Source organism: Bos mutus, chromosome 3 (assembly GCF_027580195.1).
Source record: "Bos mutus isolate GX-2022 chromosome 3, NWIPB_WYAK_1.1, whole genome shotgun sequence".
NCBI lineage: Eukaryota > Metazoa > Chordata > Mammalia > Artiodactyla > Bovidae > Bos > Bos mutus.
The window spans coordinates 104,354,581-104,368,525 of NC_091619.1; the positions used below are offsets into that span (position 1 = coordinate 104,354,581).

Here is a 13,945-nt window from a genome sequence, read left to right on the forward strand (position 1 = left end):
GACTAGATTCAAGGTCCACTCCTGCCGTTTATTTATTATGTGATCACGGGAAAACTTTCTTCCCACTTTCCCATTTGTTTCTCTGTCTATAAAACAAAGGAGCTAGATTTGATGACCACTTTTGTTTCTACCTCTGAAATCCTATTTATTCTACCATTTAACCAGAAATTTCAGCATACTGTGGGAAACTGGCCCATATTCTGAAGCTCTAAGGCCTGTGATTTCTACAACAGAAATCTTCTTACATACTGGTTATTTGTTTAATGATGTAAGTGGGGTAGATAGCCCTACAGATTTACATTAATAACCGTCTATTTCTTTGTTCCCTTGTTAAATGAAATTAACGAGAATAAGATATACAAGGAAAAAATTATTAATGAGCTCCATAATTTATCCAAGATATCTGGATTTGAATAATACACTGAAGTACCTAAAACACAATCATTCCCCAGAGTAATATGTTATATATAAGGTAATGGTTGAGGAAAAAAAGGCAGGAAATACACAATATTTGTTACTGCAAGCAATTTTAATACAAAAGTGTGTCTTGTTTTTAAACAGTTCATTGGTAGAGCTTCAGTTTCTGCCTCAATTAAAACCAATTGAGATAATCACACAGCAACATGGTCGGAGCTGAAGAGGAACAGCAGCTAAAAATCAGGAGCCCCAGTCAGCCCCTCTTCATGGTCACTTGGTCAGTTGACTTTATTACGCACAAAAAAAGACAGAAGCAAACGGGACTTGTTAACAAGTGTGCTGGTGAACTCCTTTAAAGGATGAGCGAATGTTTTGTTTTATGTCCACATTTTCAGAATAGGCTTGTGGAATTCATTCCTCGGTTTGTGGGAAGTTGATCGACCATTTTAAATAAATAGCAAAAAATGCAGATAAACAAACTGTAATTCATGATGCCACCAGGGAGTCTCCCTTTGCTGACGGCCTGGGTCCCAGTGAGCACATGAGTTATTAGCGGCCAGGTTGGACAGGAAGTTATGAACCAGGACTCTTACAAACCCCCAATGTTCTGACGTCTTCTGAAGAGTTACGTTTACCCCTGAATTCTAGCAGCTATTTGTCCTTTAAACGCCCAGTACTGAGACAGTATTCAAAGACAGTATTGCAATGAACTCCTTTTGCTGTATCATGTGCAAACATTACCTACATGAGGTTCCCTCTCTTCAGCTAAAATCACACAACATTAAAAACAATGGAAAAAGCAATCAGAAGTGCCCTCCCCTCAGTTCTCACTAATTGAGGTGTCTGTGATTTACAAAAAAAGAGTTCCTAAACACTGCAGGATTCTTATTTTTTTTAATATAATTTATCTTGCTGAGATAGCAAGTCAAGTTTATAAAGAAGATGCATTTAGGAATAATCCTAAAAGATAAAGCAGGTTTACAACCCTGCACCGCAAAGAAACCCTATTTAGAGGCTTTTTTTTTTAATACACATTTGCATCTTGACCTTTTTGCTTGTTCTCAAATATTTCATTTCTGGGCCCCATCCATTACAGGGTTACCAGGAGGCAAATTTTATCTACATAAATATTCACATGAAAATAGTAACTTACAAAAAGAAAAAAAAAATAAGGCAGCTTCATAACACAATTATTCTTTTACACTTTTAACAATATAACTTCTCCCATTCAGAATAAATATACACCCAATGCATGGAGCAGGATTCAAAGTGGAGAGAGGCTTGGGGGTGCTTGTACAGTGTTATCGCTTGGGGCCCGGAGTCCTGGGGGAGGCAGTGGTGGTCTTCTTGGACATGGTGGGGATTTTGGAAGGCTTGTTGAGCCCCCTCCTGGAGCTGCCCTGGCCCCCTGCGGCACTGCTCTCTGAAGTGTCTGAACACGCAGACTGTGTCTCTAAAAGGTCAAAGTCAGAGGCATCGCTTCCTCGACGGCTGCTGGCTCGACTCCCGGCCCGACTGCCAGCTCGACTTCCAGGGCGACTGGCTGACTTTTTAGGGTCTGGAATTTAAGAATAAAGTGGCAGACTTAATAGAGACAGCACTGGTGGGTGGGTGGGGTGGGTGGAGGGCATGGTGGCGGTGGTGTGGAGAACAAAAGAACCAGAGGCCAGGGTTCTGATCCTAATACCACCTGACGTGCTGAGTGACCATGGGCAAACCAGAGTCTTTCTGAATCTCGGTTCTCTCACCTACACAGAAGTTGCCGAAGCCTTTTCTGACTTTGGGCTTCTACCTGAGAAGCGTCCTGAGGAACAGAAAGCAGCTTCTATCAGCAGCACCATCACCTCACACGCCCCCATGACAGAGCGGAGCGGGGCTGCCCTGGGCCTCAGCTTGGAGGAGAGAGCCGCATGGGCGGACTAAGAATGGGGGGCAGGAGGGCCGGCAAACAGCAGCAAGTGGAAGCCAAAGCCCTAGGTTCCCAGGAGGAACGTCCACAAGTGAGCAGACGTGATCCTCCCGACTCTCAGCTCTGAGCCAGCATAAATACGGTGTGTTAGGAAGGCCCGGCTCTAGGAGGCCCTTTCCCCCTTACATTCTCCCCCGTACAATCGTTTCTGATGGCGAACAGGTGCTGTGGCTTTGGCTGTGGGAGCACCTGCTCTCGGGAGGCAAGGTTTGAGCCAGCTGTCCTCTGGGCACCGCATCTGTGTTTCTCTCCATCTCTGCTCCTCAGGGAGGAGTGAAGCACTGCGGGGAGCCTGCTGTTTCCAGAGGGCCTGGCCATGCCCTCGCCCCTACCCGCAGTGGGGAAGAGCTGGGGCAGGTCCTTACCTGCCCGGTTAGTTTTGGCACCCGTGGACGCGGGGGAAGAACTGTTGCTAGTATCGCCGGCAAGTGACGTTCGACTTGAATGAAAGGCGGGTGTGGGTCGTTTCAACTTGCTGCCTGTTGATGGAATAACCTTAAAAAAAATAAAAAGGTCATATTTACTTGGTGAAATTGTTGACAGAAATTCCACTTTACAAGGTTTACTTAAGCCCTCCTAATTTTCTAAAAAACTGAAAAGCTAGTTAAAAGTCCAGGAAAACAATGATTTATTTTGAAAGTATGCTAGGTCATGAATTTGGAGCATTTCCAAAATAAAGCCTTCATGTGCCAATTTAAGGTTTTAAAATGTCTTCCAATGCCTTTTATCTTATTGACAAATTTCTACTAGAAAAAAAAAAAATCCTCAAATGCTAAGATTACAATAGTCATAACAAACAGAAATATGATAAATGAGTAAAGGTAAGAAATCCAAATACTCCAAAGTATCAAAGTTTTGGGGCTGGAGAAGGCAATGGCACCCCACTCCAGTACTCTTGCCTGGAAAATCCCATGGACGGAGGACCCTGGTGGGCCGCAGTCCATGGGGTCGCTAAGAGTCGGACACGACTGAGCGACTTCAATTTCACTTTTCACTTTCATGCATTGGAGAGGGAAATGGCAACCTACTCCAGTATTCTTGCCTGGAGAATCCCAGGGACAGGGGAGCCTGGTGGGCTGCCGTCTACGGGGTCGCACAGAGTCGGACATGACTGAAGCGACTTAGCAGCAGCAGCAGCAGCATGTGACATATGAATTCTAACCCCAAATTGTTAACATGGAGATCCAAATATTACTCCAGTCCCTATCACAGAGATGCAGTAAATTCACTGAAGTAGATCTATTTCTTCACTGGTAGAATGAAGATTAAATTACTTGACCTGATCAAATAAATGATTAGGAGAAGCACACGAGAGTGGGGCTGTGGTATGAGGAACAAGGCTCTGAATGGCCTGGGACCAGAAGGGCCTGGGTCTGGACTTAACATACACTGGCACGCATGCCTCCACTTCTCGCCCTGGAGACCAGGGAAGGAGCCTGCCTCTCCGAACCCCACTGCTACACACTCCCTTGTGTTCAGTCCACCGCAGCCACTGGCCTGCTGCTATCCCTTCAACAGCCCAGGAAGGCTCCCTGTTTGCTGCCTGAAATCTCCCAGGTTAAAGCAGAAACTCCAGAAAAGCAGGGACTTACTTTGCTCCCTGTCACACCCTAGACACCTAGTACTACATCTGGCACAGACGAGGGGCTCAATATAAACTTGTTGAGTGAATAAGTCGCATGCAGAAGCACTTCCCAAAGTGGCAAAGAGCTGGCTAGATGTATGTATCATTACTGATGCTGGTAGTAGCTCCATTTACCATCTGAGTGTATATATATATATTTTTAAAGAATTTGGAGAGAAAATATTTTAAATCTATTTTGAGTATCACTCATGCCACAGCTCTTCTAATTTTTCTTTGAAATCAATCATGTAAATTGTTTTCCAGGACTTTTAAGATGTTTATACAAAAAAAAGAGTAAAGCAACCCATTTTGTTGTGTTTCTTTTTTCTTTATAAAGAAAGAGCAAAAGCAACAGAGGGATTTACATTCCAGCACAAACCCTCCTGGCCCATACAGGAGGAAGAGCACCAGTTTCAGAAGCTACTGCTGCTGGGCAGACGTGGCCCCAGAGATGTTGGGCTGGGAGTCTGCGCCAGGACAGTGTGCAGAATACCAGTAGTTAAGAGAAGATGAAATCTTGAAATGAAAGGAAACCAAAGGTAAAACCTTAAGACAGAAAAGCTGATCTACCAGAATCCTATGAGAATTGGCACTTCATAATTAAAACATTAAAAATTCTAGAACTTTTGAGACTTTCATGAAACTGGAGCCACTAAAGAAGAAAAAGCAGGATAGGCAGGTTGAATCACGGGGATTTAGTGTCAGTGGGTCCCCAGATCACGTTCTAAGCCAGATGTATTTCTGAACTGAAGCGGGATGAAACCCAGAGAAGCGAGTCCATTGTGGACACTGGCTTCTTGTACCTCCTGTTTACACTGGTTGAAGCTTTACACGACTAGACACAGTGCCACATTTTGAGGCACAAGAACCCAGTGTTTCCCGCAGGAGCTAGAGTGCCAGTTGTACAGCTATCAGACAAGCTGCTAGTCCACATCTTATTTCTGAAACACTGCTCTTCCAAAGGCACTTGGGCATTTTAATGACTGCACTTGAACATGCTGAGCCGCTGGCATGTGTATTCAAATCAAGGCTATTGAAACCCAAGTGCCTGGGCCAAGGAATTCAGAAACTAAAACCCAAGCCTCAGAGCAGTGTCCACAAATGCTATGCTTGGCTGAAGGAGGCAGCGCCCAAGCCTCGGACCAGTGTGGCAACACCAACCACCCCCGGAATGTGACTCCGGGTGGGAGGCTGCCAGCCACTCTTCTGTCCTAAGCAAAGGTAGAACACTGTTGAACATGCGCCGTCGTTGAATTTCAAGTGTTCATAACTCGTTTGTGTCAGATACAACGTCTGGAGACTCCAAGAGGCCTGATTATAAACAATATTGATAAACAAATCACCACAAATGACCACTGTTTACCACCCTGAGCAAGTATCATTCTAAGGACTGTTGGGAAGTTGTTACACAATCCAGTCTCAGGCATCTCTTATTTATCTCCAATTTTGGTGAATCCGAGTTAGAAACCCCTGAAAGACAATGGACGGGATGAATCAGCTGTGAAAGCAAACACCACAAAGATGGAAAAGAGCATGGACTCGTGTCAGGAGGAAGAGCTGGTCAGGTTCTCGGCATGAGCGAGGGCCTGGTCTTGCCTGTGTCCTTAGTCAGCAAAGCCATACTCTACCTCGGGGCTGGGCAGCTGGAGGTCAGGATAGTGGCTGCCCCTGACAGGGGTGCCAGCTCTACTGTTTACCAGCCAGGGTTTGTCATAACAGCGAGAGAACTGAAGCGGAGTCTGTGAAACGGAAATCCAAAGGGAAGGACGGGAACAAGTGAAAGTGGAACACAAAAGGAGCAAATTGGGAACATAAAATAAATAAATAATAAATAGAAGACACTAAATTTTAAAGAAACAGAAAACAAAATAAAATGTGTATCAGTCCAACGGGGTGAAAGGGGCCGAGGCAGAAAGGCAGCAGCATTCTTCATCTACAACCCATCATCACAACGAGCTTCTCTCTTTCTTAGCTCCAGCTGCACAGACAGTGCCTGGATTTTCAAGATCAGTAACTCTGCATGGGTTCAAACTCAAAATGGGAACAGGTGGAAAGAAGCACTTTGGACCTAACGACTCAATTCCTATTTAAACGTCCTTTGCGGCCATATTAAGGGTCCAGATCTGTGTACCACTAGGGCCTGGCCAGCCTGGTCTATATGTCTGCAAGTTCCTCTCCTCACTGGAGTCTTTCAGAAGCTACACTGAACAATGGCCACGTGCAGAGCTGGGAGCGGGGCAGGAGGTCATACCCGAGGCTGTACGTACCTTGGTGCCACTGGCTGGGGTGGCTGGAGAAGACGGCATGGATGTACAGCTGTGGTTACTCTGACTAGCACTTGAGCTGGAGCGAGTAGGGGAGGCTGCGCGGGAAGATGGTTTGGACCTTCGACCCCGGGACCGGAAAGGGGTCATGCCCTGGGATGCCCCCTCAGGGAGGATGAATTTCTCTCTAAGTTCGATGTTAGTTCTACCTCGAGCTAGAAAAGGGAATAAACACACACACACAGGGACAGTCAACCTTGAGAAAGTGTATCTTCGGTGGTCACACAGCTGCTTGACCCCACGAAAACAGTTGCATAATTGATAGGTTTAGTACCATCTGCAGCTTCTTTTAAAATAAATTCCTGATTTATCAGCCTTGTCATGATTCTTACCCACAGCAGACACATTAACTAATAACCCCTCGGTTTGCTGTAATAAAGAGCTCTCTGTGTGCCAAGCACCGCCCCATGCTGCAGTCACGATCTTGCCTCGCCACTGTCCCCCGGGGTCAAGAGAGAGCAGGTGCAGCAGTCCACAAACCTCCGAGGTTAAATCAAAACCCCTCTTTTCTCTCTCACAGGACATGTGTACTTTTTGCTCAACTCTTGCAGGACACACGGTAATGAAACGGTATAGAAAAACAGATCACTGAGATTGACATCATCTAGACAAGGGTCCCCAACCTCTGGGCCACAGACCGGTACCTCCTATCAGACCAGGAGTGGCATTCGGTTAGAAATAAAGGGCACAATGAACGTTATGTACTTGAATCATCCAGAACCTACCCCTCCCCTGGTTCTGTGGAAAAACTGTCTTCCATGAAACTGGTCCCTGGTGCCAAAAAGGTTGGGGACCACTGATCTAGACTCTTGTACTTGAATTCAGTTGGTAATAATCCTAAAGAAAGGGGTCCAGGAACTCGGGACAGTAAAAAGATCTGGGCTGAACTGTTAAGAAGCAAACATGTGGGAGGAGAGAGAGAAAGAGATCAAGACCATGCACAGAACTTGCCAGTGAGAAACCATTCGGTCAAAAGCTGAAAGCCACGAGAAGCTGAGGGCAGACCTGCGGGGGGAGAGGGACGCCGGCCGGAGAGCCTGGGAACACAGCAGTGCTTCCCGGGGCTTCCCGGGGCCACTGGACCAGAACCCCGCGTTTGGATTCGGTTGGAAGATAACAAGTACCGCCAACACACAAGTTAACTGCAAAAGACATTATGAATTTAAAAGAAACAATTCCTCTGCAACGTTTTCTTAAGTCACACCTCACTGAAAGGTGTTAATTCTGTGATCACCTTCTGTCTCCTTATTCACCCTCAAGCTGCTCCCTGTTTAAGATGGGTCTAAATGAACTGGACTGTTAGTAAAGCCTGGGAAAAGGGAACCGTCATAAACAAACTATTTGCCATTTTCCCCTATATTAGATGTTTTACTTTGGCCAGAAACTGCAAGTTTAGAAGATTTCAGGTAATGGTATACATTGCTCTCTCCTGCCCAGTCCCACAAGTCCTCAAGAAATTTGAGCAATCTTGGTAGAATCAGACTTTAAATCAGGTTGCACAAGGCTTCATAAGCAGAGTGGTTTAAATTCCTAAGTCAAATCCAAATTTTTTTAATACGTGAAGTTGACATAACATATCAGAGTATCAGCTTAAAAGGGCTAACCTGGATATCAAAACCTCTGAGTTACAGTCCAGGCTCTTCCCAGCTGTGATCCTTCCTGCCTGGGGCTCTGTTTCCTCAGCCTCCCTACAGGTGATCACTCAGGTTGACTGATGTCTATGGGTCCTTCTTGTCTGACGGTGTAGCATTCCTGGAATGCTAACCTGTTTCCTTCCTTCTCAGGCCCCAATAGAACATGCCCTTCAAGGTTCATTCCTGGGCCCTCTAGTTCCTTACTCATCCTTTTTCCAAACTCTAGCACTTCCCTCAGTGTCTAAACTCATGATTCTTAAAGAGAATTTCCTTCAGCACTAACCTGGGTACTTAATAACATTCTGTGTTGCTAAATATTTATTTTATCTTATGTTTGTTAACATGCCCAGCACAACGGCGGACGCACAGCAAGTGCTGAAGGAACACTGACAAACAGAAATCGTTACTCAACTGAGGACCACGATGCCTCAGAGGAGCTGTTTATGACCCTAGGCCAGACAGAACTTCAGACGTGTGGTTTAAACCTATGAGACTTAACAGTTCACTGAGCTCACTCTCCAGAAAACACCACAGTGACACAAGAGGAAGACTTTGAAATGGCATCACTGATGAGGGCAATTACATGTTAAATGCAATAATGTAATAACATGTTTCCCATGCCAGTTTACAGCGCGTGATCACGTGTAAATACTATGCTTGACTCTTCTCGGTAGCCAGTCAGCATCCCCACGTCACGGAAAACTGCAACACTCAGAGGCTGAGGGCAGGGAAAACTATGCAAGAACTCGAACCAGAATCCTCATCTTCCACCCGAGCTGCCCTCTGCCCACCCCCAGCTCCCTGTATCATCAGCTACACGAGCTCATCCCACTCTGGGCTCCATGCCCCTCTAACAACCCCCCTCCCCAGGGCAATCACTGGCAAGGGTCACAGACCACTTCTGCCTCAGGGGATGCTTTTAAATTGTAGAAAGGTTGAAATCTACAGAAAACTACAAAGAATTAAAACTGCTTAACCTTAGGGGACAATACCATTGAACTGTTAGTATCTTTATTCCTCTGCACAACTTTGTGTATATGTATGTCCATATATAAAAAATGCAGAAACATCAGAAACATTTCTCCATGCTTGATATATGTGACATAACTTTAGCTAACTGCAAAGTACTATTTCATCATATTGAAATGAGTTTATTTCACCAACCCTGTGTTGTGTTTGTTCATAATTTTTAACACACTGTATACAATGCTGTGAAAAAAGTTTTTGTGCCCATCCATGACTTCCTTTTAAGGTAAGTCTTTACAAGTGCATTTGCTGGGGAGAAAGGATGCACACTCAAGGTTTTTGGTACTTGTCAACTGATCTACAGCTTCCCTGGTGACCCAGTGGTAAAGAATCTGCCTGCCAAGCAGGAAGTGTGGGTTTGATCCCTGGGTTGGGAAGATTCCCTGGAGAAGGAAATGGCAACCCACTCCAGTATTCTTGCCTGGGAAATTCTATGGACAGAGGAGCCTGGTGGGTTATATATATAGTCCATGGGGTCACAAAGAATCAGACATACTTAGCAACTAAACAGCAACTGCTCTACAAAACTTTACACCAGTGTACACTCTCAAAAATAACGTCATGAATACATTCCATTTACCTCACTCTGGCCAGTGCTCTCTGTATTGAGAGAGTATGTGTGCACTCATGTGTGTCACCTGAAAACAGGTAAAGACCAGATAAACCTGACAGGTAAAAACTCTTCTCTGCTGTTGTCAAACGACAACAAGTGGGGGAGTTACTATTTTCCTCTTGAAATACTCTCCCTTGGCTTCTAAGACCTCTGCTTGTGTCCTCCTGCAGACTACCCCGTCCCACTCACTTCTTCAATGCTGATGTCCCCCTGGTTCTGTCCGCAGTCCTGTTCTCCCTCTTAGACTTTCAACCTGGGGAGGAGCTCATCCACGGGAGACTTTAGCACCATCATCAGGTCCTGCCTGCCTCTCAGTTACACCCCCAGTGCAGACCTTCTCCTGGATGCCAGACCCTTACCTCCAATACTGATTAGACATGACTGAAGCAGAAACCTGGCTGTTGACGTAGGCCCCTCCCTCATGATGGCAGTTCAGCCTACCACTGACTCCACCTTCTAATACTTCTTGAATCCCCTCAGACTTCTGGCACACCTCAAACTTATGTGGTTCACAGAGCATCTCCCCAACCCTGGACCACTGTAACAGGCTTCCAAATGGTCTCTGTGTTTCTCATCTCAACCCCATCCCTCCCTCACTCCTCATTCCCCAGACTGAATTTCTAAATAGCAATCTGATCTCTCTAAACAGTGTAAAACCTTTCCATGGTCTTTCATTGCTTACAGCAGCATTTCCCAAACTGAGGCTTCTGAGGGGTTTCCTACAAAGAGAAGTTTAGTAAACACTGGATTCTACATTTTTTTCCCTCTCTCTCTCTAGGAGAGCCCTAATGCAATCAGCATTTTATAAACTCTGAAAAGTCCTGCAGTAAAGAAACCTGCTTACTTACAGATGCGTTTGACCATGCCTTTTTTGTTTTTTTTTTTTAAAAAGATCATATCTTAGGGCCCAGACCCCAAAGGCAGTCATTTCAAGTTCAGTTTTTCAACCACCAGAGAGATCATCATTTTTCTAAGAGACTACTGCTAGCCACTGATTTTGGCCGCAACATGCCTGTTAGGTAAAATTCACTTCCACTGTTTACCGGGCAGAGTTCTGGTATACCGAGATGAAGAGTTCTGTGGATGGGAGCTTGCGGATTGTGATGCTAGTGCAACAGTGTTAATGTGCTACTGACCTGTGCACCTAAAAATGGTCAGGATGGTAAGTTACATGTATTTTACCATATAATTAAAAAATCAGTTCTAAGCCAAACTGTCTTTTAAATCTTCACAATACAGTTTTTCTAGATAGTCAGTAAAATTGCAGGGAACTAATCTGTCTAATGCTCAGAAACATTCACGGACCCCTAGGGTAAATGTGCATGTATTCATTATCTCCATCCAAACATGATTGCCTTTGCCACGGCTCAATTCAGAAAGTCAAATCTCCAATTCTGGCAGTACCAGGAACCTACTGAGTTGACTACTTTAACCTTTACATTTGGTTACAGAAATGTGCAGGCTGAGATAGCTTTCATCATCTTAAACAGCTATGTAATGGCAGATAACACGATTACGCAACATTAATATTATAAATTTTGTACTCTCCATAGAACAACATTCTCTATGGTACAGCCAAGTAAATGCAACCCAAATGAATAAAAAGTCCACCAAAGTGGAGCTTCAAGAAGCCATAGTAATCCTCACAGAATCCTAGGCAGCTTCTCATTGTGACGTTCATGCCCTTCCAAGTCACTTATTACATCTGCCTGGGCCCTTAAGTGTTTCTTTATTAGCACAACTTTTATTTGCTGGGATGTAGCTCATCCTGTCCATCATGGTAGAGTTATGATATTTAAGCCTAACAGGAGTTCTGGACTCTATAGCCAATGGAATCAGGATGAGGGCACCCTTGGGAGGGCATAAGGGTGAGCCTTACCTTGTCTGCTCCAAGAGATGCTGAAAAAGGCTACTATGTTCCACAGAAAATAGCTCCTAGATGGCCCTCCCATATATCCTTGGGGGTTCCAATTTCTAGCTAACAAGATAAGGAAAAGCAAGCAGTGTTCTCCTTGGCCAGCAGCACAATGTTATCGTAAATAGAGCAAGTAGAGCAGGCAGCAAACAGGCAAAGATTCCAGAATGTCACATGCAGTTCAATCACACATGACATGAAAAATAAAACTTTATTAATAGATTTGGAAATGAATAATCTTATTTTACTGACTTAAGGTTAAAAAGAAATATATATTGCTTCTCATTGGAAATAATCAAAGGGATTTTTATAGCAAAGAAATTGGTTCGTGATATAATTAAATTCCAAAATAGATTTAAACCTGCTCTAGTTTTCATCAGAATAAGTGTTTTTAAAACTAACTACTTTAATAAAAAGAAATTTCTAATGAAGATTATTGCCCTATTATTTCTCTGGGTTTATTGGAGTATATGCAGAATGAGTTAAGAGGAATTTATGAGCGTATCTGAATTTATGTGAGAACCTTCTTTATTTTTTATTTATTTTTAAAGATTGTCTTGATGTGGACCAGTTTTAAAGTCTTTACTGAATCTGTTACAATATCGCTTCTGTTTCATGTTTTGGATTTTGGGCCAGGAAGCACGTGGGATGTTAGCTCCCCGACCAGGGACTGAACCCGTGCTCCCTACACTGGAAGGCAAAGTCCCAATTGCTAGACTGCCCGGAAGTCCCAGAACCTTTAGCTTTAAATGCTTCAGATTCTGACAATAAGTCACATCCAAAGAAGCGACGTAACAGTACTGTAAACATTTCTGTTAGGTTTATAAAGTAAGCCTTACCAATTTAATTACGCAGTAACACACATATAAGAAGGGATGGTGGTGGGTATGTTAGCCCACGAGACACGCAGCATGTAGGTCAGGAGCCAGACTGTGGGATCTGAACCCTGTCTCTGCCATTGATTAGCTGCCTCTCCTCAGGAAGGTTGTTTACCTTTTCTGTGCTTCAATTTGCTATTTTATATAATGGAGATAATAATAGTAGCTACACCTCCTAGAGGTGAAAATGTGTTATTATTGGTAAAATGATTATAATAGTGTGTAGTATAAAAACCTGTAAGTATTTGTTAAACAGAAACTCAGAACAAATTCCACGGATACTGTCTCAACAGGCACATTTTATGCTTTTTCAACTTAAAATAGTTAGAAGAGCTATGGTTTGGCTATTTCAAAGCATTCATAAAGGCAGCAGATACCACAGAGCCAAGAGATGCTAAAGTTTAAAAAGCAAAGCCATTCTCAACAGGCCGGGATGTGGGTAAGAGGGACAAAGCTTAAAAGCCAACCTATGGGAGACTGACTGGAAATCGAGGAGCTGGAATCAGAGCGCTTTATTTTACTCCCAGGATGGTGCACTAGAATAAAAAATACATAAACACAAAGAAACAGAGCAGGAAACGCAGAAATTGGTCAAGAAAGACAAACCGGCGGAGAGTCGGGGAGGCTCCTGCGTACCCACATGCAGCTGGGAAGGAGCAGCTGAAGGGGATGCACGACCGGGATCTGACCATCTCCCACTGGCCGCGGCCCCACACGCCTCCAGCGGCAGGCGCCATCGCTCACACTCAGCTGGCCGTTCTCTCTGGCCTCAGGGCTAGTGTGCCAGCCTTTGTAGGATGAAGCAGACCGAGACCTCACGGACCCACTCAGGTGACTCCCTGCCTTACAAGTGCCCAGGCCCGCTGCCAGATGTTCTTCATCCTTCTGGTTAAAGGAGATCCCAGTCCTCTCCTCCCCGGAGGGGCCTAGTACCCTCCCCGACTTTGAGACGCACAAATTCCAGGCAAGGTCAGCGGCAGCACCAACAGGGAGCTGACAGGCCTTTTTAGGGCTTCTTTCCAGGCTGGTGTTAGTGTAACACCTCACACGGAAATATTTCATGACACCAATAAATTCCTAATTCTTATTTACTGTGTTTCTAGAAACCCATCTCCCTCAACAGCATCCACCCCTCCTGCCCTCTCCCCTGGTCTGCCCTGGCACCCCGACCAAGTTCCCATCTGCACTAACTGGGGTGACATCTGGGCAGCTTAACGACAGACACCGAACAGATCCCACTGTCAGCACCCCATGGGATCACGAAGACCAGTGGTGAGGGCATGGCTGACAAGTAACGTGTGCTGAGCGTGGCTTCTTACCTCGGCAGGGGTCGTTTTTCACGAGGAACTCATCCAGGGCCATCCACCCTCCGCCAACGCGGACCATCACGGTGCTGCGCAGGATGCGGACCAGCCGCAGCTGCTGGGAGTCCCCGAACTGCAGGGCCAAGGACACAGGTGAGCCAGGGCGCTGGGGGGCAGGGCGGGTCGATACGCCCCTAACGAAGCAGACTGTATTCAGATGGAGTGACAAGTTCGCAGTTTG

At 45.1% G+C, this 13,945-nt stretch overlaps 1 protein-coding gene across 18 annotated transcripts in view; it reads right to left on the minus strand.

Moving 5' to 3' along the window:
• Window positions 1–510: 510 nt before the first annotated feature.
• The window catches only part of MACF1 (microtubule actin crosslinking factor 1), a 337,029-nt gene continuing 323,594 nt past the window's right edge, over window positions 511–13,945 (minus strand). For 8 of the 18 annotated variants that reach the window (XM_070368369.1, XM_070368368.1, XM_070368372.1 and 5 more), the window contains 6 exons: window positions 13,720–13,837; window positions 12,868–12,936; window positions 6,278–6,489; window positions 5,639–5,749; window positions 2,752–2,881; window positions 511–1,975 (listed from right to left, as the gene is read on the minus strand). In XM_070368369.1, the coding sequence (XP_070224470.1) occupies window positions 1,719–1,975; window positions 2,752–2,881; window positions 5,639–5,749; window positions 6,278–6,489; window positions 12,868–12,936; window positions 13,720–13,837 (897 nt within the window). In that variant the 3' untranslated portion in view covers window positions 511–1,718. The remainder of the gene's footprint in view (window positions 1,976–2,751; window positions 2,882–5,638; window positions 5,750–6,277; window positions 6,490–12,867; window positions 12,937–13,719; window positions 13,838–13,945) is intronic. The other 10 variants (XM_070368375.1, XM_070368374.1, XM_070368367.1 and 7 more) reach the window with 3 other exon arrangements.